This window comes from Apus apus, chromosome 8 (genome assembly GCF_020740795.1).
Source record: "Apus apus isolate bApuApu2 chromosome 8, bApuApu2.pri.cur, whole genome shotgun sequence".
Taxonomy (NCBI): domain Eukaryota; kingdom Metazoa; phylum Chordata; class Aves; order Apodiformes; family Apodidae; genus Apus; species Apus apus.
The window spans coordinates 13,834,177-13,857,722 of NC_067289.1; the positions used below are offsets into that span (position 1 = coordinate 13,834,177).

At 36.9% G+C, this 23,546-nt stretch overlaps 1 protein-coding gene across 4 annotated transcripts in view; it reads left to right on the forward strand.

Moving 5' to 3' along the window:
* The window catches only part of ATP13A3 (ATPase 13A3), a 59,749-nt gene that overhangs the window by 11,275 nt on the left and 24,928 nt on the right, over window positions 1–23,546 (forward strand). For all 4 annotated transcript variants that reach the window (XM_051626619.1, XM_051626618.1, XM_051626622.1 and 1 more), the window contains 9 exons: window positions 11,237–11,330; window positions 13,284–13,457; window positions 14,151–14,321; window positions 14,578–14,648; window positions 18,265–18,345; window positions 20,106–20,175; window positions 21,023–21,157; window positions 21,956–22,025; window positions 22,784–22,915. In XM_051626619.1, coding sequence (XP_051482579.1) covers window positions 11,237–11,330; window positions 13,284–13,457; window positions 14,151–14,321; window positions 14,578–14,648; window positions 18,265–18,345; window positions 20,106–20,175; window positions 21,023–21,157; window positions 21,956–22,025; window positions 22,784–22,915 — 998 coding nt within the window. The remainder of the gene's footprint in view (window positions 1–11,236; window positions 11,331–13,283; window positions 13,458–14,150; window positions 14,322–14,577; window positions 14,649–18,264; window positions 18,346–20,105; window positions 20,176–21,022; window positions 21,158–21,955; window positions 22,026–22,783; window positions 22,916–23,546) is intronic.

Genomic DNA, 23,546 nt, shown 5'->3' on the forward strand with positions numbered 1-23,546 from the left:
GATAACCCAAAGCTATTGCTTACTGGAAGAAGCAAGTCTGAAGACTGATTGTCAGTGCTGAGATGGCAGCAGTTGAAGCAAGATCATATGTCAGATTTTTGCAGAGTCTGTTTCCATTCTGCAGAAGATGTCTCCTACTGCTGATGCTGTGGAAATGGTTCCCAAGAGATCCACAAGTGCTTCAAAGGATCTATTTAAGGCAATGATGAGACTTATTGTAGTCAGGTGCTGCTAGTGCAGTTAATTCCGTAGGTTGTCCAAACCATTCTCTGAGGGATAACTGTTTACTAAATTGCTAAAGCTCTTCTGGGTTTGTAGGACTATGAGTGACTGGGACATAGTAGCTAGATGGATGTGGGCCAAAGTGTACATTTCAGGCATGGGGGAATTGGGTTAAATGTTAGTCCTGTACATCTGTTCTCTTTTTGTCTTTGTTAGACTTCAGGTCATGGAGACAGGGTAACTTTTCCCCTTTGGTTTTCTCATCTTGCCTCATATGGTAGTTCTGAGAGTAAATTAATCATTTTCAGGAGCTAAGCTGTCAAGTTGTATAAATTCCTGTGCATAAGTAAATTGTCTTCTGCAGCAGTCTCTGAATGAAACTCATTTGCAGACTTTCCCTGTTACTTGTTTCAGTTACTAGAATTTGATCAAGGCAAATAAATTGTCCTGCTCTATATCTTAAGTTATGTTGAAATCTTTGATACAACCTTTTAACTTACATTTTCAGTGTTATATGTTACTTAGAGTTCTAGCAATTTCTGTCATGCAGTCTGTTGATTGGTGGGTTGGTTGCACAGATGAGCGCTTTCCTTGAAGTGTTTCTGATCTAAGAGTGAATGTGACATGTACTTAGGGCTTTGTATATATTTATTATGGCTGTTCAAAAAAAATTGTACTTTAAGAAAACATTAAAACCCCCAGATTTTAGTGCTGAAGTTTAACCTGTTTGCACATATAGATCTTAAATAATAAGAATAAATTTTTAGAAGTGAGAGCAACTTGGTGCTATTTCTGTTAATCTGAAATATACTCTGTGTGCATTTAGCAGTGCATAGTTGAACTTTAAGAATCTTTAAGTTTTACATCATGATTTCGGGAAATTGTGAAGAAATACTGCTGCTTTGTCTCAGTGCTGGACTGAAAGCAGTGGAAGGTACCAAGTCAGTAAGAAAGAAAAGAAAGATGCTAAAGCAGATGGCTCTTGTGAATGCAACTGGTTCTCAAACTATGCTTTAGCCATAGCTGTATGCCACCTATATGTGCTTTTGGGGAAACAAAAGTTAAATGTCTTAAACTTTAGAGGAAAATAAATTGCTTGCGGGTAGTCTGGTTGTGCTTGATGATCTCCTTGTAGGCAAACAGAAACATGATTCCAATGTTCTTATGTTAACCTCAGAACTATTTTCCAAGAATTTAGGGGAAGAGGAAAAAAAGTCATTGCCTCCTTTTACTGAGCATCCATACTACAAAAGCAAATATATCCCAGGAAACAGATACTCTACATTGCACAATAAGGCGGCAGCCACACAGGAAAGGTTGGGCTCTTGGCACAGCCCCTGAGGGGAAATGCTTCCTTGAAAGGACCCATTGTTGCTGGATGTGGGTCTTCAGACTCCCAATTCTCTGCCAGAAAACTTGTGGTTCTCTTGGTGCTGGGATGGGGCATCTTTGCCATCTCCATTATCTGACCATAACAGTCTTGGTTATTTAATCAAATAGAAGGACTGATTAAAGTTCATGCCCCATGTGAGAAAGGAATGTCTTTTTGGAAACATGTGACAAAGGAACATCTTTTTGGGAACAGCTTCAGTGCTCAGCTATTCAGAACTTGCTCTGGGTGTAATGGTACCATGCCTTGCTCAAGGTATTTGAAACAGTTCAACTTTCTCTTCCAAGAATAAATAAAACATTTCATTGTAACTGTTGTCAGTGTGTGAGTTCTAACCCAAATGTCTGGTATACTCTTCCAAGAGAGGAAAACAATAAATATCTAAAATAAATATATGCTTAATTGGATTCTTTGTGGAATAGACAGTCTTTCCCTCATGACAACCAGGTAGGAGATACAGAAATCTAATTTTTAAAAAAAGGGAAACATGGAAAGACTGTATTTCTGTGTGTATACAAGTGTGAACAAGCTTTGGGCAATTTTGACTTGGGGCTTGATTTATCAGCTGAAATTTTTTGATAAATGTGAACTGATGCTGCTTGAAGTAAGATAAATGAGGAAGGTTAGGTGGTGAACTGCTTGACTAGTTGTCCTTGATATGAATGACTGCTTTCCTAAGTTTTCCTCTAACTTGTCTTCAGATTGTGTGTGTTCATTACATTAATGGCTAATTTTCAAGCTGTCTGAAAATAACAATCTGAAGACCAGTTAGAAAGTTTTGAGTATACTATTGGCTATAATACTTCATTATCATGATCAATTGTGATACTGAGTTTATTGTTAGATGTAGAATTATCTTTCCTTAATGTAGCACGTATTCTACTATAAACATGGCAATTGCTGTTGCAGCCTGCAAAAAGTATACTTTACAAAGAATACTCTCTACAAATGTAAATACAGTTTTGGTTTGGTGATTGTTGGATACAATGGTCTTCCTTAAGCCTAAACACAGAAACAAAAGCTTGTATTATAACAGAAAGCCCAAGATGGGAAGTGATAAAATAGGTATTGAGTGGAGGGCTTTGTTAAAATTTAGCTCGTGTACTTGTAAAATTTCCATGTATTCATTAAACTATTATGTCATTCTTATTGTTAGAACTTGGTTAGTTGACTAAAGTGTTAAGCTTTGTTTGTAGTACAAATTATAACCTGAACTTCCTTGAAAATATAGCTGGATGATTTTTGATCTTCCATAGTTCTTTTAGCTTATGGGTCTTACCCATACATTTATTATACATTTCATGGGTAAGGGCACATTTAGGGGTTCACCTGCAAGGTACTGGAGAACTGTACATCACAATGACTTCCATTAAAGTGAGGTGCATTTCTCAGATTCAAGGTGCCTCTCACGGAGAGTACCTTTGACATTTGTGATAGAGACTGCAAGCTTATAATAAATATTAAAGTGTTAAAATAATATTGAAAATGTTACAAATAATGCACACAAGCTCATCCTAGTGTAAGTTGAAGTGAAATGTGGTAACTTCAGTTTATTACGATAATAAAAATGGGATATCCCCAGTCTGTTAGCTGTTTATCAGGTATAAAGTGATCTGTTTCAGTTTGTAACTGATCTTTGAGTTACGTGGTTTTTGTGTTTTGGGAGCCGGCAAGGACAGGATCTTGCACATGGTGTCAGGCTTGGCAGGCGGTGTGAGAAGACTCTTGTGTTGTGCTGCAGCTCAGATACATGGATCCCTCTAAGTCCAGGGTGTCATGTAATCCCATCTGCCCCAAATGGTGGTTCTGCTCTTGGATACTAAGTGGAAGTTGTCACTGCAATGGTGATCAACATCAGAGTTGCAACAATGCTGAATGCAACTACACCTTTGTTCAGAGGCTACTTCCATGTCTGTAAGAATCCACAAAAAGGAGCTTTGAAAACTGTTTCCTATGAGGAGATACCAAGACTAATGAGTGAGGGATGAGGAGTCCTGATAACAGAGAAGATGTTATAATGTGGATTTTAGCAGGGCATTCTTACAGCCTTTTAAATCAACTTCTAGCTTTTCTAATTGCAAGTCTGCTTAAAGATGGTCTGTTTTTCACTTGCAAGGACTGCAGGTTCTGACAATCTTTTCAAAGCAGCCAGTGGAGAAATTTTAGAAAGTGTTACATGAGTTTTCTACATGCTAAAATAGGATCTCTTAGGTAGAGGAGGAGGACTGGAGAGTAAAAAATGGGACTTATGTCTAAGACAAAGACACTGGGCAGAAGCTTTCAGCTTCTTGAATGCTTGAAATGTTCTGTTGAAATTTGCTTTCTTTTTTTTTATTGGATCGATTAAAATGAGCAGAATGTTATGTGATAGAGTTTGAGAAGAATGTTCTTCTAAGTTGGTTTTTTTTTTTTCTGATCTCTGTATCTTCTCAGCCTTGTGTCCTCGACCATTTATTTCTTGGTACTGTGCATTTTAAATGAAGTCAGTGTTTTAGATCAAGCTTTTCAGGTATTGTATGTGGAGCTCCTTTGCAGTTGGCATGGGCAGGCTCGAGTAGTAACAGCTGATAAGACTTTTCCTTCTATTTTTGCAGCTCCATTGAGCAGTGTGCTTTTACTAGAGTATGGACTCTTAAGCTACACCTAGAACTTCTTTACTCCAACTTGCTGCTGGCAATTCTTACATCATATTCAGTATTACACACACTTTGAAAGTGATGTATTGAATGCAACTTAGCATGGTCAGTGCTGCCAGGTGTGCAGACCTCTCATCAGCTGGATGGTGAAGGAGATCCTGGGTCAAACGCTTTTCTTTTTCTTTATTTCTGCTGAGAAATCTTTTTGTGTTTCTGAGGAAAGAGTTCTTAACCTTTCTGGAATAATTTTGAAGATGTATTTTATTTTATTTATTTATTTTTTACTGCTAGTAGCTGGATAAGAAGTACTTCTAAATACATGTGTATGATCATATTATAACTTTCAAATTTTGAAGTACACGTAATACTCAGAGCAGCTTCTGGCATTCAACCTGAGGCTTGAGTGCAGAACTGTCTTGCAAAGTACCATCTCCTTGGATGTGCCAAATGCTCCCTGCAGCACCAGACAGCCCCTGCAGGGTGATGTGGAAAGCTGCCTTCCATGGAAGGACAAAACCATAAACTTTCCCTCTGTCAATTGCTTAGTATACTTACCTACAGTCATCTTCTGCTAATGTCATCTATAGCTGAGGCTGTTTTCATCTTTACTAAGAAACTGTATTTTGAAACAATGTATTCTGAGAAGATACATTAATAACCTCCTCAGGCCTGTTACTGCTCTTCTGAACTGCCACTACAGCAGAGGCTGAGGATTAGTTGGTGTTTTGTATACGTGAAGAAGTTGCTTACCTCCTGTAGGCCATTGCATGTGCGCCAGAGAGCTTTGCCATAACACGAGGGAAAAACAGACTCAGTTTGGTAACTGGAATGTGTGGGAATCACACCCTCGTAGAAGATGTTGCTCAAGGTCTGTTACTTTGCTAGGTTGATTCCTACTCATGGTAAAGGGTTGGAAGTATGGCTCGAAGTGCAGAAATGTTTAATTTCTGAGTGACTGAAATAATGTTTGACTTTCTAGTTTCAAAACAAAACAAGGTTTTTCTGTGTTTTTGCAGCTGGTCGGGATATAGTTGAAGATGATGTCTGTCTGCTACAGGCACTATCTGAAGATCAGAAAGGCTGTTCAACATTTTTCTTTTTAATTCAGAAAACTGAGAGGCTTGGCATGACATCAGGCCATTTGTAAATTTAATTTTCAACTCTAGAGCTGTAAAGTGTCTCTTAATGAAGGATATATTGGTTGTAAATAAGTTCTTGAAATGAGTTGGAAAGTCTGTCAGTACCTCTTCAAGTGATCATAATAGATTCTTTTGGACCCAGGAGAGCCAGACTGATCACTTAGTAAGACACTAGATCAGATGTCAGGAATATTATTCATATTTGATCTATATAATAATATTTTTCTAGACAGGCCAATTGTTTTGGGTTTTTTGGTCTTGGTTCTCTTGCTACAGAAATTTACAGTGCTTGGTTTGTTCAATGACAGTGATTATGTAGGGAGTTGAGGAAGATTGACTTGTGTTAATGTCTGCACATAGGTGGCTTTTAAACTTGGCCTCCTTGATGTATGTCTCACTTTTCTTGTCTGCTTTGCTAGATTTTTCATTTGCCCTCTGTGTTCTGACCAAAGAAGTGTTTGTTCTTGTCTTGTACAGAAAAAAAAAAAAGCTTATTTCTGCATCATTCAGATAGTGACTAAATTACCTGTTTTAGCTTTGTAGCACCTAACCTCTAAAGGTCATCTAATTTGATGTATGGGATTGCTTCATTATGACCTGGGATATGTTGTAAAATGCTGAGGGGAAAGTGTGTATTTCTTAACTGCCACCTGTACCATCCATTAGCTCCTCAGAATGAATGTTGTTTTCTTCACTCACAACAGCTGTAAATACAAGGAAGGGTTTGGCCAGCAACATGTGTGCTTTTAGCTGGGCAGATAATATCAGGACTCGTGCATGGACCTGAAGCTGTCTCAGGCTCCTGGTGAGGCATTTGTTGTTTGAATAGAAGGAGCTGGACCGGGTGGCTGATGCTGGAAGTGCAGCCTCCAGCCTGGCCACAGGCTTGCAATTGTTTGGCCACACTGGAGGGAAGAGGGGGGGGGGAGGGAAGGCATTCCAAGCAGTGCCAAATTTTCTTTGATATGTTAATCTTCTGATAACAGTTTGAAAAGCCCTTGGAGACTTTTTTTAGATTTTAGACAAAATAGTTCATTTGTCAGGACTTCCCTTGTAGATAGGGTCTCAGTTATTAAGAACTGCCTCACTAACTCAACTCATGATAACAAAAGCAAGTGGACAGCTGCTGGACTGCTTGCTGGTAAGAGAAACTCTTAGTTATCTCAAGACTTTTGTGAATATCTGAAAGAAGAAAATAGGGAATGTTTAAGATACAAGTTTGTATGATTATTTAATTGTGTATTTTAAGCAGACAAATTATATCAGAGCATAAGTATATGAAACAACTTGGTAATTTTTTATGCGTATCCATACATGGATTTTACTAAAGACTTTAGCTGTCAAAATTATATTTGTATTTGAGAAATGTGGTATTTAAATTAACCCAGTGACTGCAGGAGATCTCGGAAGTTTCTTCTTTTGGATTTGTAGACTTTACAGACCTTGGAAATTTTCTCTTGAAATTATGAAACTTGAGCACTAGAGGAATAATCTGATGGCAGCAATGTATGTGTACTAAAGCAGAATTAGTTTTTAGGGATTATAGACTTGGGACAAATGTTGATGAGAACAGAGGGAAGATCTCTTTGCTCCCCACTCCCCTAATCAAACTTAAAGGGTAAAATTTGCTCTGAAGTAATTTGTTAATTATAACAGCTATTAGAAAACTGACTTCAGATAAACTAGTAGTCCTTTGAAAGTATGGCTTGCAGGACTTGTCAGACATACTGATTGAGACTTACTGTAGTTCTTCAACGACATTTTTCTGAGTTCAATTGCACCTTTTATACTGTTGCTACAAATGTTTATTGCCTATAGATATTTTGGTGGAACCGCTTGTTATCCTGGTGGTTCAGCCAGGGTAGATCAACAAACAGATACTGGTGTAGTAATTCAGAAAAGGTACAACATTTTCTTCACTGTGGGGATGCATGTAGTTTTAAGATTGGTGCACTGCTATAATTTCTCTAGTGATCTAATTTGTGATCTACTTTGGCTCCAAAATAATATTGACTTAAATCTGAAACTGCAGGTGTTCTCCAACTCATAGCTATGTATTCTTGAGAACAGAGGTGAATACCAACTGCAGTTTAACTTCATTTTAATATACTTTTTTTTACAAAGTTGCAGATTTGCCCTTTAAACTTGTGGTTCAGATGTATACTCTTAGAAGTCATTACAGTTCAGACACTGTCCTGCTCATTGCTGTACTGTTTGTCAAATGTCTGCCCATGTTGTGAAATGCTGCAAGTGGTTTCATTCTCTCAGTCTTGGTGGGAAACAGCATTTATTTTACAGACCTTTTTGATGCTTCCTGCTTTTCTGACTCTAGAATATGCTTAGCTATTCAATACTAGCTCAATTTAAAAATATGGAAGTGGAGCAACGGTAACTTTCACTGTTTATTTTCTATCTGGCCCCTTTCTTTGAAATGAATAAATTCTGCTTTTTGATTGCTATTTTCAGTTTGTTAAAGGTGGAAAGGACTTCTCTAGCTGTTTACTTCAGGGAACTTGTGCTGGAGAGAGGCTGAGTGGTAGCCCTTGTACCAGGGGCACTTTGTATTTTAATTTTCCTGAGTCCATGTTGCTTCTTGTAGGTGGATTTCAACCTTCGAGTACTAGTAAAATGTCATACTCCCTTGTAGTCAGAAAAGTCCAAGGCTTATATTTAAATATTACATATATGAAGTATTGAGATGTGTAATTTCCCATCATATTACAGAAGGAAGCGAGTAAAGATCAAATGCAAATTGCTAAAGTCTCTTTGGAATTGGTGAGATGCTGCAACTTATTTCTTCAGACTGACCCAGCAGCCTGAAGTCACTTCCAAAGAGGGCAACTCTGTGGAGTCCATGGTGGTGGTGGTCAACCCCAGCTTTTAGCAGGGAAGTGAGAAACAAACCCAAAGCAGTTACGCATTTGAACTCTTGATGATGAGCTTGGGCTAATGATGAACCACAAGGGATAAGACTGAAGAAAGATTGCTGTTCTTCATTGCTGAATACTAATGATTTTCAGGACCCATCAATTAAGAAAAGATCTCTAATGTTTTCTAAGTTTAGAGACTGGAATTTGAGTTTAATATGGAAAATTACAGATAGTATTTGAAATACTGAGAGTGTGTGTGTTACCTGAAGGTTGCTCAGTAAATGAGTCTGTATAAAGTAATGCAGATGGAGCTAATGATGTGAGTCAAACATAGCCTCCTAATTCTCCTCATGTATTCCCTGAGTGATTCTAACCAGCTGCTCAAAGAACTCATTGAGTCACAGGAGTTATTGCTGATGCTCGCAGTGCTGAGATTTCCCTTCATGCTTCTTCAGACAGATGACTTAATGCTCTTTCCTAACCATGGAAAAGCCCTAAATTAAGGCAGTTGTGCTTCTCTTTCGTGCTGCCGCAATGTCCCATTAGGTATGTGTTCTGATGTGTTGGCCATATGGAAATCTCAGCTGAGATTTATTGATCTTGAAGCTGTTTGCATTTATTTTTCAACCCAGTGCTTCCCTCTATGAAGTATGGTTGTTGCTAGACATGCCCATCAGGGTTGGAGTTTTGCCTGCTGGCACAGTTCGTGCTGTTGCAGTAAACTGCAGCAGGGAATGGCATGTTTGTTTAAGAGCAGACTAGTTCAAGTATGATAAATCTTGCCATTCTCTCATGGAGAGGTGAACTCTTATTAGTAATAAAGTATCATTCTGTAAATACAGAAAAATTTTCCTGGCTGCATGGCTTCTTGATAGAAAATGTGATTTGTATGGTGTACATTAAGTTGTTTAACATTATTAACTCAACAGTTGCTCTCAGGAGCTTTCTTAGCAATTCAGTGTAGGTTTAGGACAGACATTTAACTGGTTTCACAGGTAAGTCTTTCCCAGGATAAAAAGCTGTTTAGTGAAGGGAAGTGGCATTTTAAACAAAAATGTGGTTTAGAACTTTTATGTCATGGGTTACAGATAAGGAATTATCAGTGGTGTACATCTCTTGGCTTAATCTCTAAATTAATCTGCAATAAGGAATGTATTCATAGATCAGTAATTGGGCAGTAATAGAAAATCTTAATCTTAACAATGCAAGGAGCGTGTGAGCTGGTGTTTCCATCAAAGGAGACAGCTGTTACCAAGTTAGCTTCCCTCCATACAGAACAAAACACAAACTGTTTTAAGCACTTGGTTTATGAAGTGCTGAGTTGTTTTTCACCTGTACACAGCCCGGTTCTTTGCTTGGAGTGTGTTTCTTCCACTAGGACCTTATTCAGCAATGGGAATAGATTTCTGAGGAAACCCAGCTTTGGGCAGCAGCACAAACCTTTTCTCTTCAGTTCCTTCTTCATTTGTTGGCTTAATTGGAAAGGAGGTGGTACCTTGCAGAAACCATGCAAGGATGAGGTGAAGTTGATAAATTGTGGGAACTGGGAGGGAAGAACCTTTTGAAGTTGGCATTGCTGCTGAATGTAAGTGCATGGATCCAGTGGGCTGGCTTTGGGAGGATCTGAATTGGACTCTGATTATTTGATTTGTGAAAATGTTGGGGAGTTATTGACAGCAAAGAACTTGATAATGGTTATACTTTTATCATAAAGCTAATACTGAGTATTTTGAATAGTGGCATCTTTTGTCTTCAATGAACAGCTGAGATTAAATGAGTGGCTTTCACCTAGTTGTTTTTATTACCCAGTAGCCTTTTGTCTGAAAAATAGCAATTACAGTATCTACTTGTTCTATGACAGTGAATTTTTAGTACTCAAGGACTGCGTATATGCTGTGGTAGTAAGTGCTGTCTTCAAAGAGATTTATATAGGTGTAGTAAGTAAAAACAATGTACAGTATCTGTGCAAAGAATGAGTGTTATTCCATGTCTTGGCAGGTGAGCACTAAGGTAAGTGGTCCTGTGGAAATACATTATGGGTGCATTAATTATAAATTGTACTATTAACATGTATGAGGGGAAACCAGTTGAATGTTAGATGCAGTTTTAATTTCAAAAGTTTAGCTTTTTTTTACTGCTGTCTTTGATTTTTCTCTGCTTGTGATGTTTCCGATGAGCCTCATTGTATGTTGTAGCCTTTTCTTTGTAGTTCTTCCCTCTTGGAATAGGGATCTATGTGCACTGTGTTCATCTCACAGACAACTTCATATTTTTTTCATGCTTTTTGCTATTCATGAAACTTGTGATCATAATAATCTCTCCTCACAGCACACGTCAAGATTTGCAACTATGAGAGATTTAGAGTACGAAACGGCTCCATTGGTACTAATAGAATGGTAAAAGAATTGGAAAGAAATGAAAAGACTAACTGACCATTAAGCATGTCTTGAATTAGAAATATTAAACTGGGGTCTCAACTTTTTTTAGCATGTACTTATTTTTCTCCTCAGATGAGAAATGCACATGTCAGAGGTAGAATGTCTTTGCTCTTGAAGGGTAGCCTGGCTTCTGAAACATCTGATTGAAACGATTATATGCACATTCATAGAAATGTGTCATCTTGACCTACTTTAAATATTTTTTTTTTACATGTTTAATTTATGTTTCCATCATGAAGTTTGAAGAATGTACCACAACCTACTTGCTGCATGTAGAATGTAACAAAGTTAAACTGGCATATGCTCCTCTCCCTCCTTCAAAGGCTTCTGTTTCTGCATTGTTTCACTTGTATTCACTGTGTTCAATCTTAAAGCTGTACTAGAGGTCCTTGAGTTGCTACTGCTGGAAACCAGTAACAGTGCAAATATAAGATCTGTATTAATGTGTTGTCAGTGTGTTTTATGTGTATGCAAAACAATCTAATACTTAAGTATAAAATCAATACAATTGCTTCAGTTTTTAATTCTTCTGTTGTTAAAGGTCTTCCATATCTCAAGTTGAGAAGTTTCATATCATACTAAAAATGGAGAAAGAAGAAAAGAAATTTGTCAATAAAACAGAGGAAGATGAGATGGTAAATAATCATGTTCTAATATTTTTAGATACTGAAAGAAATACATTTTCATGGTTTGCTCTCTAAATGGGGCATATTACATCAGGAAGTGGACTGTCTCTGTTTAAATCAGTTTAGCAATTTTATAAGGTTATCCTTGATAATCTTTTTTGGTGTTAAGAAATCTAGTCTTGGGATAGGGAATGTTTTTATTAAAAGCCTTTGCAAACATAGACATTGAGGTCAGTGGTCCAATAGATAAAAGTTTTTGGTACATAATGACTTTTCCGTTTTGAAAAAAAGGAAAATGGAAACCAAGTGACATGTTAGATTTTTTTGGTGGTGGTCTTTGTTTTGTTTTATTCTCCAAATCCTGGGGCTTTATTACTTATCATTTAAAATAGGTTAATGCTCCATAAACTGACTGTACTCCGTGTACTCTTGCATGTTCACATTTATGCAGATAAGACCCACTCCCTAAAGCATGGTGAGCAGTTTTACGGGTGTTCCTTAGCACACAAGCTTTGATTCCTACTAGAGCAATGATAACTCTTACTGTTCTGGAAACTGCAGCAGTGAGATTTGACAGGAAAATAGTGGCAACTGATCTTTAAATTTCTAGCCCGTTCTAGAGACAGTGAAGTATATTTGGGGTGTATAGGGATTTTTGTTTTAAAAAATGGTAGATTCCTGTTAATTGAAGTCCTTGTTTCTTCTTTGTGCAGACTGCTAGGAAAAGCTGCTCTTCACTAGACCAGCTTTAATACAAAGAGTAGGGAAATACATCTTACAACAAAAAATTAAAGTGAGGTGCTTAAGGTCTGATCATTAAAATAAATAAGACTTTGGTGGAAAAAATTAGTCTTGCCTCAAAAGAAGCATTTATCTCTCCCACTATCTTTCACCCACCTGTTTTTTATTGGTAAGGAGTGAATAGTAGCTCCAGTGTTTTGGGGGTAACAGAGAAAGGGTTTTATCTCTGCTTTTTTTTGTCAGCTGAGAAGGCTGCAAAACAAACATATTGAAAAGGCTTTTCTTAGGAGAGGAATTTGAACATTTTCTAATACTGTTTAATCAGAAGTTCAAAAAAATTTGCGAAAAGTTGGTGTCAATATGAACAATGGGGGTGGGACTCAGTGGGAAACTTCATTGCCCTTTTGCAGCAGGAAATATAATCTAACAATGTAATGTGAAACTCAGGAATGTAACACAGCATCAAGAAAGCCACTGAATTATTTTCTGTTCCCGGCTGTCATCAGGTTAAGTTGGTGCTTGCCTTTGACCAAGGCACACTTAATACTTTGTGGGTTTTTTAATGGAAGAAGAGGATTTTTCCAGCTGGTGCAAGTTACAGAACCTTTGACAGTGCAGCTTGCAGTTTCTAATGTTTCACAGTAGAATTTCTTGTTAAATGCCAGGCAAAATAAGCCAACTTCTTTACTAAAAAATAGTACATACAAATGTAAGTACCTGCTTGTTTAGAAAGTATGGAATTCTGCTATCACCAGTAATTCAAAGCTATGTAAGCTAACTAATCAAATGTAATGTGGTAAAATCAACATTTGACAAAACCACATACACTTCTGCTCTTGAATGCTTAGCTGACTTTTCATAGACAAAAATTTGGTTGTTCACTGAGAGTTAAGGCAGATTGTGTTGCAACCTCAGTCCTTAGGGAGCAGTGAGAGAGGAGATGGGTCTTGCAATGAAGTGTTTTAAACAATGTGGATGTTCTGCCTTTGACAGGCTTTTACTGATGTTTGTATCTCTGACCAAGTGAGTGTTCCTTTTTCTTGCCGCTCCATCCTGGATTATGTCTTTTAAATCTTTCCTTCACCCAGAAAAGAAAAAGGAGAAAATGGCCTTGAAATTTGATTCTCTTTGAATACTGCACTTTATGAAAAATTAATGTTGGCTTCCTGAGCCAGAGTAATGAAGAGGGTCACTGCTATTTGTCTCCCTGTTTCCTTGCAGGAGATCTATGGCTATGATCCGTGTCGCTGGAAGCTGGTGCTAGTTACTGTAGGAGTGATCTGTTCTGGTGGTTTTCTTCTCCTCCTCCTCTACTGGATGCCTCAATGGCGTGTGAAAGCAACATGCAAAAGGACTGCTCTTAAAGACTCTGAAGTGGTTCTGCTGAGAACAACTGTAAGTCTGTAGGAGGGTGTGCTTCTCCCAGTTTGCAGCTGTTGCACATCCCCTTTGCTGCTTGCTAAAACACACAGCCTTGCCTGCAGTGTAGGCTTGGTTTTGTTTCACATCACTGCAGAACTGTGCTCCTTGGGCATAGCAAAAAGAAAGTCTTCCCTTTTGGATTTTAAGAATTAAATACATCGATGCTGTTGTCATCAAAAGTTACAGAACATATACCTTGTTCCCATAACCTGATAACATGGTTTTCATCTTTTCCGTCCCTTGTTCAGCAAATATGCATTTGTTGAATTGCACCTGTGGACCCAAGTATGGTTTGATTTCAAGGGATTTTCTTCCTTCACAATTGCTGTGTACAGTCCCTGGTTATGATCTTCAGTTATATGAAGTAGTTCCTTCTACTACAGAACAACTATAGTAAATTGCTGAAGATTTTGAAATTCAAGTACCATAACTCATTGGTTAAAAAAAAATATAAAAATCTTCCAGTGCAAAAAAAACGCTTTTAGAATTGTGGACAGCAAATGTATTCTTTAGGGAGCTGGTATTAACTTGCAGATATCTTTTCTAGTTATGTGTGGGCTCTGCTAACATGTCACCTGTTGTTGACACATACTGCCCTAGCTATTGTAGTAAAATGCTGTTTAAATGCTGTTTCAACCAACTCATATTTTTCCCCTCTTCTTTAAGGATGAATTCAAGATATGGTTTTGTGCAAAGGTTCGCATTATGCCTTCTTTGGGAGCCAGTCCTTTACAGAATCCTAACCCTACTGTACACAAGGTTTCAAATGGCCATGCTGTTCATTTCTCTGAATCTGCTGCAGAAGAGAATAAAAATGATTTGAAAAAATATTTGCCTGTAAGTAAACCCACAACATTACACATACCAATTTCCAAAGTATCTCAAGTAGTATCTAGAGAAATGTGCATGCGAGCTGCTGCTTTTGTCTAAAAGGCGAACTCATGCTTTGGTTGGAGCACAAATCTTTTCCTCAATAACTTGCTGCTGGAAATTTGTGAGTGCTTGAAAGATTGTTTTGAAAGAAGACTTTCACTTTCACTGTTCAGAATTAAGTCAGTCAGAACTTTAATACCTGTATCTCTTGCCCTTGCAGATTCGTTACTTCACACATCACAGCGTGAAGTATTTCTGGAATGATTCAGTTCAAAGTTTTGATGTTGTAAGGTAAGAATACTTTTGTGTTGTGCTTCAAGCTGCATTTAAAAAAAATACAAAAGCATGCCTAAAAACATGGTGAAAATTGGCATCATATTCTGACCAGGTGCTTTAGCTAATTGAATCGTTGAACCCTAGAAAGAGAAGGAACATTCTAACTTGGTGTGACTTTGGAAGGAAGGTATTTGTTTAATCTACCTTTATCAAGCATGATTTGTATAGGGTGACAGGCTGCATGCCTCTGCAGGCTTTTTGCCTGTTCTTGAAGTGTTATCTGAGAATCAGAGCACCTGTTTATAGACAGTAGTTTTCCTTCTGTAAACTCTTAAACTTTCTTTATGGTGGAAAAACTTACATATTTTGGAGTGCTGCTGAGCTAGACCCAAAATGAGTATCTAGGAAGAGGGGAATTCACTGAATACCTTGTTGCTCACCTTTGTGTAGGTCTTTGCTACTACATTTTGCTTCAGTTGACCTGAATTTGGTCCTTCTTCTGTTACTTGCTAACAAAAACTGGTCTTTTGAATTGATGAGTAATGTCTTTTAAGTGGGCAGTACTAGCTGCACTCATTAAATGTATTATTTTCTTTTATCCACAGCACTGTTGCATAATGTTAGGCTTGAAAATAGTTATTTTTTCTGATGCTGCTGAGAAGGCCTTCTCATAGTGCTAACAAGTTAAATGAAGCAGGCTTCTCCACTTTTGACAACTGCTTGTTAAAATACGAAGTTCAGATCAGAAATTTAACATCTTTCAAACTTAAATTGATGTTCAGTGCATTGAACCATCATGTGGTAAAGTTCAAGCAGTATATACAGAAAAAAATCAATGGCCAGTGACTGAAGGAAAGAAAAATAGCCAAAATTTCTGTAAGAAGAAACGTACTCTGCAGATGTTTGTTAAGTTTCCTGAAAAAGTGTCTGCAAATAGTATGGAAAGGTAACAGCAATGACAACAATTTAAAGAAACTATCATAAAAACTGAGATCCCCTCCTCTGGGAGGGTGGAAATGTCTCAGTTAATCTGTAAGTAATTAAAAGCTTTATATCCATTGTTTTGTGTTAAGCCTACCATGAATTACAGTGGTGCAGGTAGTGACACTTGTCATTTTTCATTACAGGGTCCTGTTTCCATGCCTGTAGTGTTGTTAATTTAAAATCTTAAAAAGAAGTATTTCCCACAGATGAGATTTAAAACCCCTTCAAATTTAAACTATACATCTATGCTGACAACAGATATGGGCAAAAAATTGGAGGACTCCACGTGTTTAGGAAAAAATGTTCCTTAGTACTAATGCAGTGACTTGAAACTTGGCATTTGTTGGCTGTTGGATTGTGGCTTTTGATGTTCCTGTGATAACTGAGCCAATTTATAAGCCCTGGAAAAATCTCAGATATGCCTGTGAAGTTATGTGAACATTTATTCAGTCACATTCTTGCTGGTATGCCAGACTTTGATTTGTTTGATGTATTAACAATGACTGAGCCTGACCACTTGTTTAGTCAGGTACTGTAGCTGAACTGAACACCATTATTTAGCAACTGGATAATAAAGAAGAGAAACAGCTGGATCTGAGACATAGCTGGTACTGGCAGAGTGCTAAATCACTTCTGCACAAGGTCAAATAAGAATGAGTTTGCTCTAATTTTCGTCTCAAGTGAATTAAGTACCATCATGTAGTGCAGTACTAGATGCCACCTGAAACAACAGCTGAACTTATGACTGCTAAATATTCTGAACATAAGTCTTAAATGTTTGTCCTTCATTTAAATACTTTTTCCTAATCTGCCCTTCAGTTTATGTAAAAATCGGAAATTAGTATTTCCTAATAACATGGTACAGAATCAAGTTAATACTTGTAAAGAGGCAGGATATGTGTCTGAGGACTTTGTAGTAAAATCCATAAGGCAAAGCAACCCAGTGGCAGTTGCTATCTGAGCACAACACTGTGCTATGAAGATGGAGTCTCTCTGTGCAGTCAGTTATGCAAGTATCCAGAGGCTGAACTCTTAGATCATACTGAGTAGAGACTTAGCACAATACAGAGGGGAAGCAAATTAAGATTTCTTGGGTAACTAATTCAGCTGTGAGAGCTTGAGTTCCATATCATTGTTCTTTTTATAACAGTGCAATATTAAGATCACTGTTTTAAACACAGGAAATGCAAGTGTAATTGTTCTTAAGCTAAATCAGACTTGGTCACATAGCCAAAGAGGATGCAACTTTGACCTTATATGTCTGTTTTGCTTTAGCTAGTGTCAACTGAATCTCTGAGTGACTTGATGAGTGCTTTATGTAATAAACTGTGTGCACAGAAGTTTTTTTTTTTAAATGCCCTGGGAATTCAGTACTGTAACAGTGCTGTAAAAAGCAGATAACATCCTGCTAGAAACTTTGTCTTCGTGTGGACATTGCACACATAGGTCTGCATGCTTCCATAGACAGCACTTAGTTTCAGGGACCCTTCTTAAACCCACTGTTAAATTTCTTTGTGCAGGAAAAGAGTAATTGAATAATTTGGGATAGAATGGGAGGAAAGGCACTGTTATTAACAAATAGATGTATATTTATTAATATAAAAATAATAATTTTAAAATCCTTGAACTTGAAAATTTTTAGGGAAACCATATAAACCAGTGGCCAGATTCACACATGAACATTTTCACCTTCTGTTCTTTTATCAGAAGTTAATGGAATCATCCACAACCAGAGGTCCCAGCCTTTGCAATTGTATGGATGTTCAAAGGTTTCCCTGAGTTCTAGAGAATGGGAATAATAGTTACTATATGTGCACAATAAAGAGTTTTTTCTTCACTGAGGCAACTCTGCGTCTTTTTTAGTAGATAATAGATACCCAATATAAAAAAAGGCTTGTGCTGAATAGTGCTGGTTTTCTCATGTCATCTGTGAAAGCCTTTTGGAAGGTAATGATATTTTCCTGTGCGTCTAAAGTATGTCCAGTGGAAAATGCCTGGATATTGAGCATTACATGTTGCATTTACTGAATTAGTAGTTGAAATGATCCCGTAGTTGTTAACATAATGGTGTTTTGGTGTGCATCTGCAGATCTGCTAAATGACAACATTTGCTTTCACAGTGGGTAGAAAAGTCCTGGGAAGATGAGTCTTCTGGTGATAAGGAAGTACTTAAGCTGTATACTGTACTTTAGCTAGTCATGGATAATATTTTGATAGCAAAATGCTACAAAAAAGCTTCAGGATGGATTTATTTGATAAAACGATTAATAATTTTTTCTAAAATACTTTCATTACTAGAGACAAATTAAGATCATTTGAAGAAATATTAATCCATATTTGATTTCATATAATGTTTTATAAAACTTGCTCACTTTTTCAGAGGCCTTTGAATAATAGTTAAGCTGGTGTTTTACTTCATTTTTTAAGTGTGTCTATTTTGATGTAGTGTCAATGAGAGCGCTGCTTTTATCGTCTCATGGGTATCTGCAGTTGTGACAGCAACAGCTAGAAAAGCAGTCATCTAGACACCTTGTTCTTTTATAATAATGCACTAACTCTTGGCAAAGCCCTAGCTCTTCTGAGTTACAGAATATTAATTTTAAATGTCAGGATTGTTAAATAACTCAATGACTTTTTCTTTACTTAGAGGTCTAGATGAATCTACGTTCTGTTCTTCACTTCACAACGAACACAGCACAGGATTGACAAAGGGAATGCATGATTACAGGTAATGTTACAGTCTTTGAGGGAAGAATTGTTTTTGTTCCATTACCTGTGCTCAAAGTGTTAACTAAAGACAATGGAGTGATTAGTGTTTACAGACAGGCTCTTCCTTCAAAGAAAGCTGTTAGATGTATGGAAGTCTTGTTTTTCTTACCTATACATTGAGTACAAACTAGACTCTGATACTGTGTTGAGTTACTTTTTCAAACTACACTGACCATGAAAATTGGAACTATAGCTTAAACTAATTCAGAATATATTTTTTAAATGGTATTTACTACTTAACATTTTGAAATAAAAAGAATGTACAGAAAGAATAGCAAGCAGTTCAGTTTTCAACTGCTTTGGCAGGTACACAGTGAAATGTGGCAGTTGATGTAAAACAAAATAGTCATTTTTTCTACATAACTCACCTTTATGTGACATGTTAGCATATAATACTGTCATTTTGAGAGGGGGTATATGGGTTCAGAGATAATAGACTGATTCCCAGTGGAATAGTCCATCAAGAGTTCTTTAGCTGGAAAGGTGCTCGTTTGTGTCAAGCTGCAGATTGCTGAGGGCTTGAAAGAAATGCAGAGGGAGATCCCTCTGCCAGTTCTTGTTTTCTTTCCCATCCCTGGCCTAGTGGTCATTGTGAGGAGGGATAGTGTGCTAGATGGGTAACAAAGAATATTGGATACCAGGAAGCAGCAAACCTGGCCTGAACTGTAACTAATTTGTTATTTTAGGAAGATTAGGCATAATCTTGCCAGGTCTCCAGACTGGCTTTAGTTGTAAAAGCTTAGTTAGTATCACAGGTGTGTCCCCTGGCTTGCATGGATTTATCTCTGGTTGATTTGGGCTAGATGTATTTCACACTTTTCATTCTGGTTGTCAAGACATAAATGGAGGAAAAAAATACTAATTTTTTAATATGCTCTTTTAGACAGATGGTGTAAATATGCCTGGCACAGCTGAAGTGCATAGGTAGAGAAGAACTTAGTCTAGAAAAATCCTTTAAAATGTAACTTTAATGATACATAGTTCATGGGTTTCTTTATTCTCAAATGTGAACAGCAAGCTGGAATATAAATTGTGAATATGGAAATATGTACTCAGTTATTGGTATTCTAATTTACTGATACAGTAGCCAAACTAGAATAGTTTGGATTCTGTTGTGTTCCTGGCTTTTTTTTTTCTTTTTCTTTCTGCAAATGAGTCCACCTTAGAGTTTAAAACATGGAAATAGCTACTTAATCATCATTCCATTTTCTTTCAATTTCTTTTCCTACAGTAAAACCATTTTGCTTAAGAGCATCCTTTAAGGCCTTCTTCATGTCAATGTCATTTAACTAACTCAGATCCCATCAGAGCTTAGTTTCTTGTTCCCCTTTTCATTATTTGCTTTTTTTTTTCCATGCTAAGAATAATACAGAGCCATGGAAATAGTGTCTTACTGCAGGGTAAGGGTTGTTTGGGCTTTGGTTAGAGAATCCCATATTGGCTTTCAGAATGACATGTATAATAACATTGGACCTATACACAGTTTTCAGGAAAATCTTATGAAATAACCTAATGATTAAGTTACAGTTTAAATTAAAGTATAAAATAATTATCATCATATTGGATCATCTCACTAGATAAACGTGTTCTGATAGATGCCTTTTGAAACAATATGATAAATACATATTCTATGCTTTCTCATATTAATGGAATTACTTTAGGGTTAATAAGATTTCTGATACAAATTTCAGTTGTCTTTTGATGTTTTTCTTAATGCAGAAAAGCATTCTATGGAGTAAATGAAATTGCTGTGAAAGTGCCTTCCATTTTTAAGCTTCTGATTAAAGAGGTAAGATCTTTTCTTTAAACAAATGTAAAAAAAAAATTGTATCTTTCAAAGTTACTGTAAATACGAAGACTCTCGGATTACTTTTCAAATAATAAACCAGAAACCTTCCCCCAGAGCCCAGCATTGTAAAGCAAAACTATATGGATTATTTTGAGTTCTGCAAACTTAAGAGGCCTTAGCTGTAAGCTCTTAAGAGTTCACAACCTGGTGCCTTAGCAAGGACATTACAAAATGCATCAGAATTCTTGAGAGGGTTTGCATATGTTTTGTTGTTACAATCAGTCATTTTATGTTTGAAATTATCATCCATTACCAGCTCAGGGATTATACATGGCAAACATATGCATCGAATCAAATGTGTTCTTGCATGTACTTTGTTGGATTTGTTCCATTTTCCTGGTGGATTTGAATAGTTAACTGGTTATCCATGTGGTATAATAATGCATGATAGACACTTTTGAACAAGGAAAATTGGCAACCTGAACTAAAGGAGTAAGAACTTGAGGTGTCAGCACATTTATTAAGAAGTAGATAATATCCAAATTAATTTAAGATTTGTAACTAAAGATGCATCAGACGTTCCTGTAATTTTGTTTTGAGGTGTAGGGGGAAATGCACCCAGTCTTAAATATATGTATTCCTGCATAATTTTAGTGAGAACTGTGCTTTTGAGGGGCTGAGGAAGCAGTGAAAAGGAGGGAGCAATTTAGCAAAACAGACAAAAATAATGTATAAAGAACTGGAAGGTTTATCTCCTCTATGGAGGAGAAGGATAATTCTGACTATGTTTTGATGGAGAATGCATGTGGCCTTTTGGTGTAACTTTCATGTTCTGTCATTCTTCTAGGTTCTCAACCCTTTTTACATTTTTCAGTTGTTCAGTGTGATATTGTGGATCACTGATGAATATCACTACTATGCATTAGCAATTGTCATCATGTCTGTAATATCCATTGTTAGCTCACTCTACACCATTAGAAAGGTAAGTTCAAAGAAAACATGCATCTTTGCAGCTTTTTACTGATTTCTTTATTTTAATGTGAAATGACCTACAAATCTTTAAGATTTTTTTTTTTCAGAGGTATACAGGTAGAATATTTTTATGGATTTTCCCTCTGTGAGCTGAAAGAATGTAGGTGTTTACAGTTCTCTTCAAGACCCTTCTCTGCTGACTTTGCATGCTGTTGATTTAGTAGGTTGAACTTAGGTAACAAGCAATACCTGACTTAACTGAAACCTGGACACAAGTTTATGTACCAAATTGTGTTGACAGTAGTGATTCCATCTTGCATTGTTTCCTTCTGTTTGAAAAAGTCCAGTGGAGTTGAGCATTAGCCAAATGTGTGGATTGTTAAATTGGTGATGCATTTTTCTCTGCAGACTTAGATGTAGCTGATGCAAATCAGTGTCGTAATTATCCTTAAATTGCAATCCCTGAATTCAGACCTGAGACAAAAAAAACCCTTACCTTTATTCAAGTTAATAACACTACTGCAGTGTTTACTTACATATGTTGATGACCAAACATTTCTCTAACAGTGGCAGTGTGTATTTGCTTTTAGAATACTGTTAAGAGTAGGAATCTGTACACGTTCATGAACTCAGACTTTATTTGCCCATAAGTATCCTAAACTATGTTCAAGAGAATGTTTTGAGAAATATTTTGTTGTAAAAGAATGTTACTGAAAAATCTCATCATTTCTGCTTGAGAAATAGTGTGCATTTAGAAGAAGACAAGCTTTGCTTTTAAATAATGAACTGGTTTTTTTCTCATTTACAGCAATATGTCATGCTACATGACATGGTAGCAGCTCACAGCATTGTCAGGGTTTCTGTCTGCAGAGACCAAGGTAAATTTCACAGGTGGTTTAGAAGGCTGAGTTTAAAAGGCTCATTAAGTGTGAGTGTGAAGTTGGTGTGCATGTCTGCTTTCTTTGATCAGCTTGAAATGCTGACTTTTCTTAGCAAAATTGCATGGGAACAAGAGAAGTTGCAAAGTGGAATTGAGACAGGATAATCACCTGTTCCAGATTATCCTTCTAGACAGTATTTTTAGTGAGCATCAGGTTTGTTCTATATTAGGTGCTTGTCCTATTCCTGTTTCTCATACTCTACCACTCCACATATGTAATTGTCTTTGTGGTTTCTTTCTTGGCTTAAAGATTTGTCTGTGTTGGGTTTCCACTACAAATCATTATCCAGCAGGGCTGCAAATTGATTTCTGGACTTGTGCTCATTTGTACACCGCAAGAGTTTAAGATGGTTAGGTTGTGGTGTGTGATACTATTTTGTAAGACATGCATTTGTGTTGGACTTGTCTTTAAACTGAAGTTGTACTTTAGTTAATTCTTAATATATTTTGTACAAGCTTGATTCCTTTCATTTGGTATGATGAACTGTATCCATGTGTTCTAGAGTTTAATCTGTGATGGAATTAGGTTTATCAGTGGCTTTTTCTATATCTTTAAAGAAACTTTTCATAATGCCATTAATAAAATAGAGCATAATCTTAGTTGACAACATCTGTATCTTAGCTGTGAGGATCTTTATCAGGTTTTTGTAGATGGTGGCTATTTTCACGTAAACCTGTTTGTGTTTTAACACTCAGAAATAGAAGAAATCCTTTCCACTGACCTTGTGCCTGGAGATATTATGTTGATTCCATCTAATGGGACAATTATGCCCTGTGATGCAGTACTTCTCAGTGGTACTTGCATTGTAAATGAAAGCATGTTAACAGGTAAAGTAAGGTTGATACAGTTTTCCATGGCTAATTGTATTAGTTTATACCTGTGTGCATGCTTCCAGTATGCTGCAGCAGAAGTGGATACGTCTGTTTTGCTTGAAATGTGTTTGTTACTGCATTTACATATGCTCCTAAGTACTGAACATTTTTGTGTTCTGCTTATCTGCAACAGCTACCTGGTACTGCTTGGCACCTCCAAAAATGAGTGATGGTTTCTGGTTGAAAAGGTTTCTCCTTGGTACTTGTCTTTGTGCCTCTTGACTTGGTGTTCCCAGTGCAGATTGAGTTCTGCAGTATGCTTCTTCAGAAAACTTTTTCCCAAAGGTTTTAGCTTCTTCCAAGAATGAAGGTAGTGAGTGGAATGTTCTGCTGTATTTAAAAACAGAAATAATCCACTCAAGTGGTACCTGCATACTCTGAAACCAGAAACCTGATGTAGGACAGCTGAAAGACAGTTTCAGTGAATAAGATGGACTTTTTGTTATTCCTGGTTTAATCTGTCCAAACTGGCAGTGTTTAGAAAAAATAACAATTCAGAGATTTTGTTTTATCATGTTAATTTTTTTCAGTATACTTAATCCTCTTGCTGCTACTAGCAACTGATAAAAATTGATTACAGGCCTAA